A 12,136-nucleotide genomic window follows, 5' to 3' on the forward strand; every position below is an offset into this window, starting at 1 on the left:
CAGGATTGCCTGCTGGCCACAAGCAAGTTGGAAATCAGTGTCTGGCTGTATCAGGGAAAGAGTGCAATCACTTAGGTACATTTTGGGCAAGGAAAGATGCATTGCTGCATTTTTTTTTAATTTATGTGGTTTTCCTGGCCTGGCTGCCCCTGCTCAGTGCCTTCCTTTCCCTCTCTCTCTTTGGGAGATCAGGTGTGGCTGCCAGCATCGACTGACTCTGATGTTCACATTTATGTGCCACGTGCTTTATAAATGTTCCCATTGATTTGCTCTATCCAAAGGCCTCGCACTTTATTTCTTTTGCTGCTTCCTCATATTTCCTTATGAAGATTTCTCTTAAGCTGATAACAGCTGTCAACTGTTGGGGCTTAGGCTGACACCTTTTGACTTTCCCTACTGGGTGGGGGGAGCATCCTGGCACGTGGACATGGATATGGATGCACAGTTGTGTCAGAAACAAGGGATTTGTGGTGGGAAAAGGAAATGGGAGCCGGGAGCACCCGACCCTGTTGGGTCCCCCTTCCCCTTGCTGCTGATGTTGTCAGGGTGACATGTGTCCCCACAAGCTGGAAGCAGAAGCAATGAGGAGTGAAAGAAGGGCTTTAGGAACCAAAGGCAAAGCCTGGTTCGCATTAACAGAGCTGACTGTTTCTGGATTTGCTCGATGTGGAGCATTAATTCAGAAAATCCCATGAATGGCTTTGGGGAGGAGATGGGATCAGTTAGTGGGGGCACTGTGCAGCAGCTCCACCTCACTGGGCATCCCTTCCCTGTTCAAACTAAGATTCCAAGCCACCTGCAGCACAGCTCTGCCTATGTCAGCCTTAGCATCATGCTGTGGTACCTGGGTCCACCCCTGAGAGCAAAGGCGGGCTCAGACCCCCATCCCCAAATTAACATCAGCTCAAGCTTGGCAGTGACCCGACCTCAGGCTCAGCCTTTGCATCCCCTGGGCTGTCACAGAGGCCACCCAAAGCCCTGCAAACGCTGAGTGCAGACCAGGCAGTGTTTTGTGTGGCATGGCCCCCTCAGGGACTGCACAGTGAGCATTGTCTTGACTTCTGACGCCTCGCACAGACGGCTCCCGCCCTCCTCATCATCTTGTTATCATTCTAATGTCTGGGAGCTGCAGTCATGGACCAAAACACCATTAAACTATCTGAAATGGAGCAACTCGACAGCCTCTGCCCTCGCAGGCTTATTATCTTTGCAGATGGATATTTTATATTTAGCAACCTCTAATGTATCAATTTGGGCTTTGATTTTTCACGAGGAGCAGCTTCTATTCTGGTGCTCGGTGGTGGGCAAACTGCCACCACAGGGGAACTGGTGGGGAGAACCCCTCCCAGACAAATCCCTATTCTGTAGGGAGGGCAGGATGGTCCTGTAGCCCTCGTAGGGCTCTAGGGAGGGGGGGTTGTTGGCAGGGAAGAGTTTTGCCAGTGGTCTGGAGCATGTTTGTACAGCAGTGGGAGCGCTTGGGGAATCGGAGCAGAAGTGGTAGGGCCAGGCAATTAATTAAACTTGCAGAGAGCGAGAGCTGGTGGCTTTGTGGGAGGCAGTGGCTGACTGGTGTACAGTGGGGAGGGAGGGATGTTATGGAGAAAAGCAGAACACTTTAGGCTGACTGAGCTCTTATGCATCCCATGCTCCTTGTTTTCCCGCAGGGGTGGTGATGGATCGGGACTTGTGGAGTGGTTGGTGAGGGCTGGATGGGAGGTGGTTGTGCTGGGCAATGCCAGGATGCAGGGCACATCCTGGGTCCTCTCCATCCTCAGGGCTCTGGTATGACGTGATGATGGTGTGGAGGTGTGCACCCCACATCCAGGCACCAGGGTGTGTGGGAGAGAGGGGAGAAGGGACACCATGGGTGACTCAAAGAGGAGGCAGATGCCAGCAGAAGTGATCAGGATTAAAGACAAAGTGTTTCCCAAGGATAAATATCATGGATAGCAGTGATGGAAGCCCAGGCAGTGCAATCCTGCCCTCAGGAGCTATTGTGTGAGACCCGTCATCACAAGCCATGGTTGCCATTGTCCCTATGGATAATGTGGCGGGATACATTGTTGGGAGAGGATTAGAGGAGCCGCCGCGTTTTGATGGCCTGCTTCTCATTTGCATCTTTAACGAAGTGGGAGCCCAGCCAGGTTCTGTTCTTTTGTGTTTACTTCTGAGGAAGTGTGTTTATTTCCGATGATTACAAATAAATCTCCTCTGCCTTTGCTCCAGCCGCCCGGAATAAAAAGCGTTCGGAGCCCGTTCACTGTGTAACCGGGGTGAATATTGGAAGCAAAGGAGAAATCCCATTAGGAACCCCCGGCAAACGTAATTAGCAATTTCTTCTCAGAGACAAGGGGGTTTGCTCTGCCCCTGTGACAGGTGTTTTTGGTTGGAAGCATCCCAGGGTGAAGCATCACCTGGTCACTGTCAAGGGGCTTCTCTCCCGATCCGGGTGAGCTATTTTAGCTGCTGAAAACTGGGTCAGCTGGCAAGTTTGCACCTGGTTTTGGCATCTCCATTTGTCATCCTGATGAGACACGTTACCTGCAGGAGAGAGAAGCAGTTTGGGGTTGAAGGGCCATGGAGGAGTTTAAAAGTAGAGCATTGTTGGTTTGAATAAGGAAGAGGGAGGGGTTTGAATGATAGAATCATCAAATATCCTCAGTTGGAAGGGACCAGCAAGGAGCATCGAGTCCAGCTCCAAGAGAAGCCCAAAAATCCCACCTTGGACAACAAATTTGGGTTGATCCATAGATGACCATCTCCTCCCAACCTCTTGGCATGGACAGGGGCCAGTTACCTCAGCTCTGCAGGTACAGGCATTTCTCAGGATGCACATCTACATTTTGGGGTCTCATGCAAAATATCCTCAGGCTATTTTTGACCTGCAGAGAGGGTCAAGACTTGCTTTATGCCTCCAACTCTTTGTGTGCCATTTATCCCTCCAAATTAGTTCAAAAAAACTTGTGCTGACCATGGACAAGATATTTCCCTCACCACTGGGCAGGTGTCAAGGGCAGCCCCAGGCTTTGCCCTCGTGCTCGGATGAGTCAGCAGTGCAGGAAAGGTCCCTGACGAGGCTGGGAAAGGTGGAAGATGAAGGTGGAGGGTGTTGTGGCTCATCCCACGTGTAGGAATGGTGCTGTCAGTGTCATTGATGGGGCTGGGCAGGAGCCTGCTGCGGGAGCAGTGCGGGGGTCTCTCCTAATAGGTGCAGGAGGAGGGGGACGGTCACTTCGTGCCGCCGAACACAAAGGGCACGTCAGCGGAGTTATCTGTATTGTTGACACTAAGTGAAATAATTCCGTGGCAAACTTCAAAATTAGCATTTAAGGATGAGGAATAGGGGCAATTAGAGGGGAAGCGGCGCAGCGCCGGTGCCCCCGGCTCCCACCCTCATGCATCTTCTCGCGCTGCCGCGTTCAGGTTCAGCGCCCTCGTCTCTGGTGGAGTGCAGGGATCCCTACGGCAGCTCTCGTCCTCCCACAGAGAGAGGGGATTAATATGGGCCTCAGGAGATGAAGCCTTCGAGAGGCCGCATGTATCATTGTGAGTGCCAGGGGCTGGAGCTCGGGCAAGGCCCAGCCTCCGAAGCTCTCCAGCAAGCTGCTCTGGAGGAGAGAAGTCATGGTTGGAGGCAGCTGAAGGTTTGCAGATGGTGAAAAGTCTCTGCTTGAAGGCAGTGAGGGTCTGAGTGGGATGTGGGGATGGAGGAGCATGAAGAAGGGCTGGGTGGGGGAACCAGGACACGGTGTCTGCTGGGGGCTCAGGTTTGGGCTGATGATATCATTCCCAAGATATTCCCCCTGCCTTGCTGATGGGTTTTCTCCAGGTGAACTGCAGAGCCAGGATGGGTTTATTTTCCTCCCATCTGACAGGCCCTTTATTGTCTTTTGTCCCTTCTGGACTCGTAAGGCAGAGTTTCTGGAGATGGATACGGCGCCTTCAGGAGACTGTTAATGGGGGTTTGTCTTTGGTTTTAATTAGATCCCTTCAAGGGAAAACCTCCTGGCCTGCTTTATTATCCAGCTTTGTCAGAGCTTGTCTGCTTTATCTAAACACTTTGCAGAAGTCTCTTTACCTGTTTGCTTACTGGAGACATTATCATAATCCTGGTCAATTGGAAATGGGTAGCAAAGACGGCTCAGCAGACAAGGGAGCTTAGCAGCTAATGGAGATCGCTTTCCCAGACAGGTAAAGAAGCTGAGGAGGTGCTCTTTGTGCCAGGCTGTCCATCAGTATTTCCTTTGTAGTGCCAATTGCCCAGGCACAGGAAGACTGTTGGCAGGAAGGCAAGGTCAGCTGAGAAGGTGCCTCCAGGAATGCTGAGTGCTCCATGCCAGCTGATGGCTGGTGGGTTTTTTGCTGGTGGTGGTTCTGACACATTTCCAGGAGGTGCAGGAGGGTTGGTTTTCTGAAGGAGGTTGGTTTTCCTGGTCACCTGTAGCTGCAGAGGACAGCCCAGGCTCCGGTGGAAAGGAGCACGATGCTGCACAATTGGAGCCAAAGGGACTTGGTCCTAAATTAGCTATTGAGTGGCAGCAATTGAAGAATGAGCTCAAGGAGTAGGGAGGAGGAGCCTTTTCCTCCTTGCTCTTGCCCTGAGTTTGTTAGAGGGGTCTCAGGTCCCTGCCCCCTCGCTCTGAGTGGTTGCTAGGGTGGTACCTGTCACCGCAGACAAGGGAGGCCGATGTTGTTCTTCCCCTCCCACACGTGAACGTGTCCACCTGGGACACCCCTGTGTGCCTGTGCAGGTGCAGCTCTGAGGCATAAATACGAGCTGTAAACGCAAAATGAACCGCCCCAGTTCTTGGGTGTCCTGAACCAGCCTCAGATTTCCCTGGGAAGCACATCCCATACGCGCCAGCCAAAGCCGGGCAGCGACAGTCGAACGTGCTCAGCGCGAGCTTCTCGTCCCTGTCACTTCAAACCCTAGTCCTTGTGCTTCACCCCTAATGAGGGGACCCAAGAGCACCTCGCAGGGCTGTAGTCTGGATATTTATATGAGCGCAGACATGCAAGTTGTCTGTTTTACATATTGCTGCCCTGATTTTTCGGTGCACACGATGAATAATTTACAGAAGCCGTGTGTAAGTATCTCTTTATTATTCATTATAATGAAGTGAGACAGCAGTAATAGTCCACTAGACTGGAATCCCCCAGGGCCGAACTTCACTCGGCTGTGCTCAGCTCTCCCCCAGTTAATTTGAACGAGAAGAGAGGGCTCGGCTTCCCGACAAGGATGGTGCCGTCTGCCGGCACGAGGCCGCCTTGGTCTGGCAGAGCTGAGCCGGTGCTGGGACATGTCTGACACCCGGGCAGGCTCCCGGCATTCCGGCAGTGCCGTGGCGGGCGGGGAGGGCCATCCGTCTTTCCCGCCATCCGTACGTGGTGTGGCTGGCAGAGACGAACGGCTCCTGCAAGGGGAAAAGGACTTGTTTGCGGGAGGATATATGGCTCGTTCCTCCGAACTGAGCGCCCGAGGGGACCCTCAAACATGCCAAGTATCGCCCCTTCCCTCTGCCCGATTAATAATCTCGATCGAGGTGACACTCTGCAGCGAGGGAGGCATATAACACCTCGGAAGCCTGGGCAGGAGAGGTGCTGTGGTGGGGACAAGGACAGGAACAGCCTTCCAGCCTCTCTCCGAATTTACAGGCATGTGGAGAGGGACTCACATGAGTTTCTTGATTGACTGTAGGTGCCTTTTCCTGCGATCTCAGCTGCACAAAGCTGCAGTAGCACTTCCATCACTGGCACTACCACACACCTAGCTTGGTTTTCCCGGTTTTCTTTCATGCCGAGGGACAGCTTCCCTACGGTGGTCCTCAGGTGGGAAAGGTGAAGCTCCTGAGAGGTGCCAGTCTCTTAATTTAGCCAAATGCTTGGTGCTTTTGCCGTGGGTGCCATGGAGGCAGCAGAGAAGACCACGAGTAAATAGATGGAGAAAAATCTGTCAAACAGAATGAAAAAGCCATGTTTTCCAGGAACATTTTGATTCCCTTCCCCCCTCACCACTCTTTGCCAAGTGTAAGTCAGTGCTGTGGGCCGGAGCTGCCGAGCTCCCTCATGCCTCAGAGCGGGGAGGGTGGGAGCCAGGCAGGAAATAAATAATGGAAACGACCGCGCTGTGTTTTCAAGGCACTTGTAGGATTTACAGCTGCTTATCCAAATGTTCCCTTCCCTTCTCCGTGTTCTGGCTTGGCCATCTCTGGCTGTTCCTCTCCTTCCCCTCTCCCTGCGCGTGTTCTGCGGCCCCTGTCCCCCCGTATATCACCCCGGGGATGGCTCGAGGGCCGTGCCGACAAGACCAACTGTCAGCAGATTTTACAGCTTCATCTGAAATTCTCAGCGCGCGGCGGGGGCAAGGAGGGGGGTGATGGGATAGTAGATAGGGATAGTCTACGTGGCTTGCTGAGGTCGAATGCAACGGGAATTTTGTCTGCAGTTCCCCGGTCGTGTGTCAAAGAAAACGGGAGGGTTTATTTCTGCTGAACCCACCGTTTATGCGAAATCTCGGGTGATGGGAGGATGTGGGGCGGGGCTGTGCGGCCGTGCCATGTGCCACCTCTGTGCTGGCAGTGATGGGGAGCCGGTGCCGCAGCTCCCATCCTGCTCCCACCCGGTTTTGGGGTCGGGGATGCTCCCTGGGTGCTCTCAGGTGTGTGACGCTCTGTCTCTCCCGCCGCAGGTGTACTGTGGATGACCGGGTCACGCGGGTGGCGTGGTTGAACCGCAGCACCATCCTGTATGCCGGCAATGACAAGTGGTCTATAGACAACCGCGTGGTCATCCTCTCCAACACCAAGACCCAGTACAGCATCAAGATCCACAACGTGGACGTGTACGATGAGGGCCCCTACACCTGCTCCGTGCAGACAGACAATCACCCCAAGACCTCGCGCGTCCACCTCATCGTGCAAGGTAGGTCTGAACGCTCCTCGTGCTCCTGCTGGGGGGTTTGATCTGCAAGGGTGTCTGGATCTGTGAAGGGTTTAGAGGCCCTGTTGGTGGTGGACGTGGAACCAATATCAGCTGCTTCAGGGATTGCATGGTGTCCCAGTTTTGGATTAGAATTAATTATCTTCCTAGGGGCCAGTACGGGGCTGTGTTTTGGCTTATTCTGAACACAGGGTTGATAATACAGGGGTGTGTTTTTGCACTGCCACACGGGTAAGGAAGTTGGGGGTGCCCGGGAAACTGGGAGGAAACACAACCAGGACAGGTGACCCAGACTGACCAAAGGGGTATTCCAGACCATATGACATCATGCTTAGCACATAAAGCTGTGGGGAAGAAGGAGGAAGGGTGTGTGGGGGAGAAGCAGATCCCAGCAGCACAAGGCACTGTGATTTTGGGAGAGGCTGGATTCTGTGAATGTTGAAGTCACAGTGAGGCCACAAAGGGCTTTTGGCACAGGGTTTCATGGACAAGTGTGTCTATGTAGCAGTTGCTGTTGGGTTGCAAAGCAGCGTCCTGGGGCTGTTCTGATGAGGGGAATCCAGGTGCCCGTAGCACTCTGATGGATGCTGCCTCCGGATCCTTGTGGCTTTGCACCAGCTACTGGCTTTTGTCCGGCCTCTAGATTAATTTTTCAGAGTTAGTGTTAGTTCAGGTTAGATAAAGATAATGAAAGTTTCCTAATCCTCTTAAAGAAGATTTATTTGGCTGAGTAGAAAGCTCTCGGAATACAATAAAGCGTGTATAAAACCAGGACCTAATCTTTCCTTTAATTTCAAACAGCTGATGGGTATTGATTTTGCAATGAGCAAATCTGAAAACTTTCTCAGCCTTGACATGTCTCTGAGAAGCCCCCAGCAGAGTTATGTATGTATTTATGTATCCTTCTCACTGGGAGGAGGCAGGGGTTGATTCTGGCAAACTGTCCAAGAGGTTTTCCTGCCCAGTGTCAGTGGGAGTATGTTGGGAAACCCTGGATCGTGTGCACCAGGCTGTGATGGCAAGGGGAGAACTCACCTTGGGAAGAAGGGAGCAGAGATCCACTGGGAGCATCCCTCCATCCCCTTGGTCGGAGCTCCCCCTCTCCCCCTTTCTGAGTTGCGTGTGAGCTGTCCATCTGTGAAGTTTAATCTGTTTATCCTGTCTGCTCTCTAATCGTGCTAATCCATCCAGTCAACACCGGTGAAGTATCCGACTGCTTTGCACCTTATGAAATCAGGTGAACTGGCAGCGATGCTCAGCCCCTGCTCTCCTCACCCCTTTTTGCAGGCACTTGCCAGGCTTGGGCAGGTGGAGGTGAGAGATAGTTTGTGTCCAGAGCCTGGTGGTGAGGCATTTCTAACTGTGCTAGGAGTTTTTTTCCTGGTGTGAGCAAGTCCTGTTGAATTGCTCCCACTGCAGTGATGACTGCAGTTCTCAGCAGTGGTGCTTATCCACAGCCTGAGAGGAGCTGGGGATACAGGCACAGGTCAAGTGGTCCATGCTGAGCAGGGTCTGTATTTCCCTTTCAATGTGTTAAGCCACACAGTCTGTCTAAGCTGGTCTGTGAGAAAATCCATCTGTAGGTGCCACCTTGCTGTCCCTTTGATGGTGGTGGCCAATGAGGCAAATCCTTCTGTGCTCTGTTCCCAGTTCAACCTGTGGAAAAGGTTACATGGAGAACTCACAGCAGCCTTCCAGTATCTGAAGGAGCCTTAAAGAAAGCTGGAGAGAGACTCTCCATCAGAAACTGTAGTTACAAGGAGTAATGTATTCAAACTGAAAGAAGGGAAATTTAGTTTAGATATAAGGAAGGAATTCTTCCCTGTGAGGGTGGGGAGGCCCTGGCACAGGTTGCCCAGAGAAGTTGTGGCTGGCCCATCCCTGGAAGTGTTCAAGTCCAGGTTGGATTGGGCTTGGAGCAACCTGGGCAGGTGGAAGGTGTCCGTGGCCATGGCAGGGGGTGGAATGAGATGAGCTTTAAGGTCCCTCCCAACCCAAACCATTCTAAGATTCAGCCCCACTGCAGTTCCTTGGTGGCTAAAATGTGCTTTCTAGGGGGCTTTCTGTGAGGATGAATAACATACAGTCCTTTGCTCAGTGCTGGGAGGAAGGGAGCAGTTTTCCAAAGATGTATTTGGTCCTGGCTGTTACTGCAAGCAGAGCACACACTTTACAGGGATGGGAGCAAAGCCCTGTTTCTGGCCTCAAAACTGAGGTTTAGGTCTCTCCTCTGTTTCCTGGCCTCACCGTGCCAGCCAGTGGGCTGACAAACAGGCAGTAACGGCCAGTTAGCAACTGTATTCAGGTCAATTAATTTCTATTTGTATTTTTGCAAAACTATAAGCTGGCCGGAGAGGGTATTGATTGTTTGTCCCTGTCTTCAATTGGGTTTTAATTGTGCTGCTGCGGGGCCTGGCCTTCCCTCCCAGCAACCCAGCGATAAATCTGCCAGGGAACCACCGTCAACAGTAAATGTGTCTCTTAGTAGCACTATTAATATGTCTCTTGCATTGGTTCATTGCAACAGCCATTAACAGGGTTTATAAGAGTGTAGATGGCAGGAAGCCAGAAGGGGTTTTTTGTCTCCCTTCTCCTCTTTTTTTTTTTTTTTTTTTTCAGGCACTGCCTCGTGACGAGGGGACAGATGCTTTCAGGGACATACACAGGGCTTGTGACACGTCAGGGTGTTCTGGGGAGAGTTTGGAATGCAGAGAGAACAAGAATTTAATCTCCTGTAAGCAGAAGATGAACCACCTCATCCTGCTCTTCTCATAAACAGTTTGAGTGGAGGGTGTCATGGGGCTGGACCTTGGTGAGCACTCCTGCCTCTGGGATGAGCCCTGCAGAGCCCAGCTCTGCTCCTGGGAGGTACAACCTTCCAAGGAGGAGCCAGGAGGTCTTACCTCACAGTGCCACAGAATGGTTTTGGTGTGAGGAGTGTGGTAGACCACAGGCATGTCACAGCTGTGCCTTCCTGACCTGGGTTGCTTCAGGATATACTTCAGTCTGAAATGTGGGAGCTCAGGGTCAGTGTTTTGGTGGAGGCTGTGACTTTGGGATCCTGTCTGGTGGAGATTTTGGCAGTGAACATTGATACTGGCCATCCCTACCTAATAGTGGTCTTTGGTATTCCTCAGATGTCCTCTGGTTCTGATTTATTTAGAGACCCCTTTCCTGTACTGCCTTAGTCCTACTCGCCATGGATTTTTCATTAAAACCTCTCCAGCTGCCGGCATTATTACTCTTAGTTTCTGGTTGGCACAATCCATTTTCCCATCTTGGTGTTTGCTACTTTCCTCGCCCTGGGGACCAGAGCAGGTTTTGGAGGACTATGGCCTTCATTTACAGTACTGAGGTTGTGGTTGTGTGGTGTTTTCCACGTGCACCTAAGGATGCTCTCCCAGAGCTGGTCCTGTGTCTCATCTGCTGCCTCTCACAGCAGCACCAGTGCAGGCAGAGCTTTTCAGTAAGTGTTTCAAAACCCAACTGACTTTTTTTTTTTCCTTCTGATAACAACTGGCTCCTCAAGCCTCTGAAAGGGCCACCCCTACCCCATGCCAGCCCCATTGAGATCTTTTTCTCCAATGGCAAAAGGCTGAGAAGGTGTAACCAGACCCTTACCTTGCTCCTCCTCCCTCCCTGAAGAAGTAGAGGATGGGCAAGGGAGTGAAAATGGCCAAATGAAGGTGATGCAGCAGCAATGCAGCAGTGAATTCAGAGGCAAAGGAGCCCAGAGAAAATCTGGAAGGAATAGCAAAGATGGTAGAAAAAAGCAAGTGGAGGAAAAATAAAAACAAAACAAAACAAAACAAAAGGATGAGAAAAAAACCCCAGAGACTTGTAGAACAAAGGGAAGAGAGAAGGAAATGTGCACACACAGAACTGAGTATCAAAAGGACAGGAGGCAGCAAAGGGAAGAAATGAAAGAGTAATGAAAGAGTGAGGAGAGGGGAAAGGTCTGGAGAGGAGAAGAGTCCAACTGGCAGGAAGTAATCAGCACTCACTGCCCAGGCAGGAACAGCCACTGTCCTGAAAGCCACTGTCCCAAAATCCGGATGGGAGGATGGAAAAGAGACAGGATGGAAAGCACCCACAGAGCATCCTCGGGCTCCCATTCTTGAGGCTTCTTAAAACTGGTGAAAAGGAGCCATTGGGATGTGTCACAGGGATCAGGAGCCTCTGGAACAAAAGCACAGCAGCAGATGATTAATTACTGCAAAAAGCAAAAATGGGGAAGAGGAGGGAGAACTGGAGAAGTTGTTTCCCGATTATATTTCCGAACAGAAAGAACATTTTAGCGCGCGCACAAATAGCTCCCTGGGAAGCACTCTCACTTCCTAATTGTTCATAAATTTACTGACAGGTGGTTACACAGTAGGTATAACACTGTGAGTTTTGGTTTTATTGCTTTCCCCATCTCAACGTGAAAACCTGGAGAAAAAGGATACACAGCGAGCAGTCGGGTGACTCCGCCTGGGAAAGGGTGTTCAGTGGCTGCGTTTAATTTTTGCCGTGTCCCTTCCCATCAGAGGATCACACAAAGAGTGTTTTACTGGGGGAAGGCTGTGAAAAGGCAGCATTCAAGACCCAGAGAAGGGAAAGGGAAGATATGTCTGAAATGGAGAACACGTGAGGCCGTGTCACGCCGCTCGCTTGGCAGGGAAATTTGACAAAAATCACTCTGTTGACCAGTCTGTAGCTTTCAGATTGGCTTAGTCCATTATCTCAATAAAATCAGCTCTGATGAGCCTCTTAGACTGGGCTGTCAAAGGAATGGGATCGATTAGAGACAATAATCTTTGCTGCCAAGAAGCAACATGTTGTTAAAATTCTTGATGTCACCTCCTTGCCCCAGTCTCTTCCCCCAAAGACTTGATGGGACATCGAGGGTTTGTGCAGGGTGTGTCCTTGCAAGTGTCTCCTGCACCCCAAACCCAAAGATGAGTTGGGAGACAGGGAAGCACATCCATTTCTGTGTGCCAGCCTGGAGCTGGCTCGCAGGTGCCCCTTTTAAGGGCATCAGCCCCAAACAGAAGCTGTTCTTGGGAAGGTCTTGTATCTCTGGTGCCTTCAGCAGACACGCAGGGACAGGAGGAGGCCCCAGTGCTGTCCTGCTGTGCTTCTCATCAGTGAAGGAGGTGGAAAGCACAGGCAAAATGTGAGCTTTCAGCATATTTGCCTTCTTTGTGCTGAC

The 12,136-nt window shown here is 51.5% G+C and overlaps 1 protein-coding gene across 14 annotated transcripts in view; it reads left to right on the forward strand.

Annotated features, from left to right (window-relative positions):
• OPCML (opioid binding protein/cell adhesion molecule like) overlaps nt 1-12,136 on the forward strand; it is a 335,041-nt gene that overhangs the window by 303,762 nt on the left and 19,143 nt on the right. For all 14 annotated transcript variants that reach the window (XM_027655438.1, XM_027655437.1, XM_027655440.1 and 11 more), the window contains one exon: nt 6,692-6,924. In XM_027655438.1, coding sequence (XP_027511239.1) covers nt 6,692-6,924 — 233 coding nt within the window. The remainder of the gene's footprint in view (nt 1-6,691; nt 6,925-12,136) is intronic.

The sequence above is a fragment of the Corapipo altera genome, unplaced genomic scaffold (assembly GCF_003945725.1).
Source record: "Corapipo altera isolate COAL_440 unplaced genomic scaffold, ASM394572v1 71, whole genome shotgun sequence".
NCBI lineage: Eukaryota > Metazoa > Chordata > Aves > Passeriformes > Pipridae > Corapipo > Corapipo altera.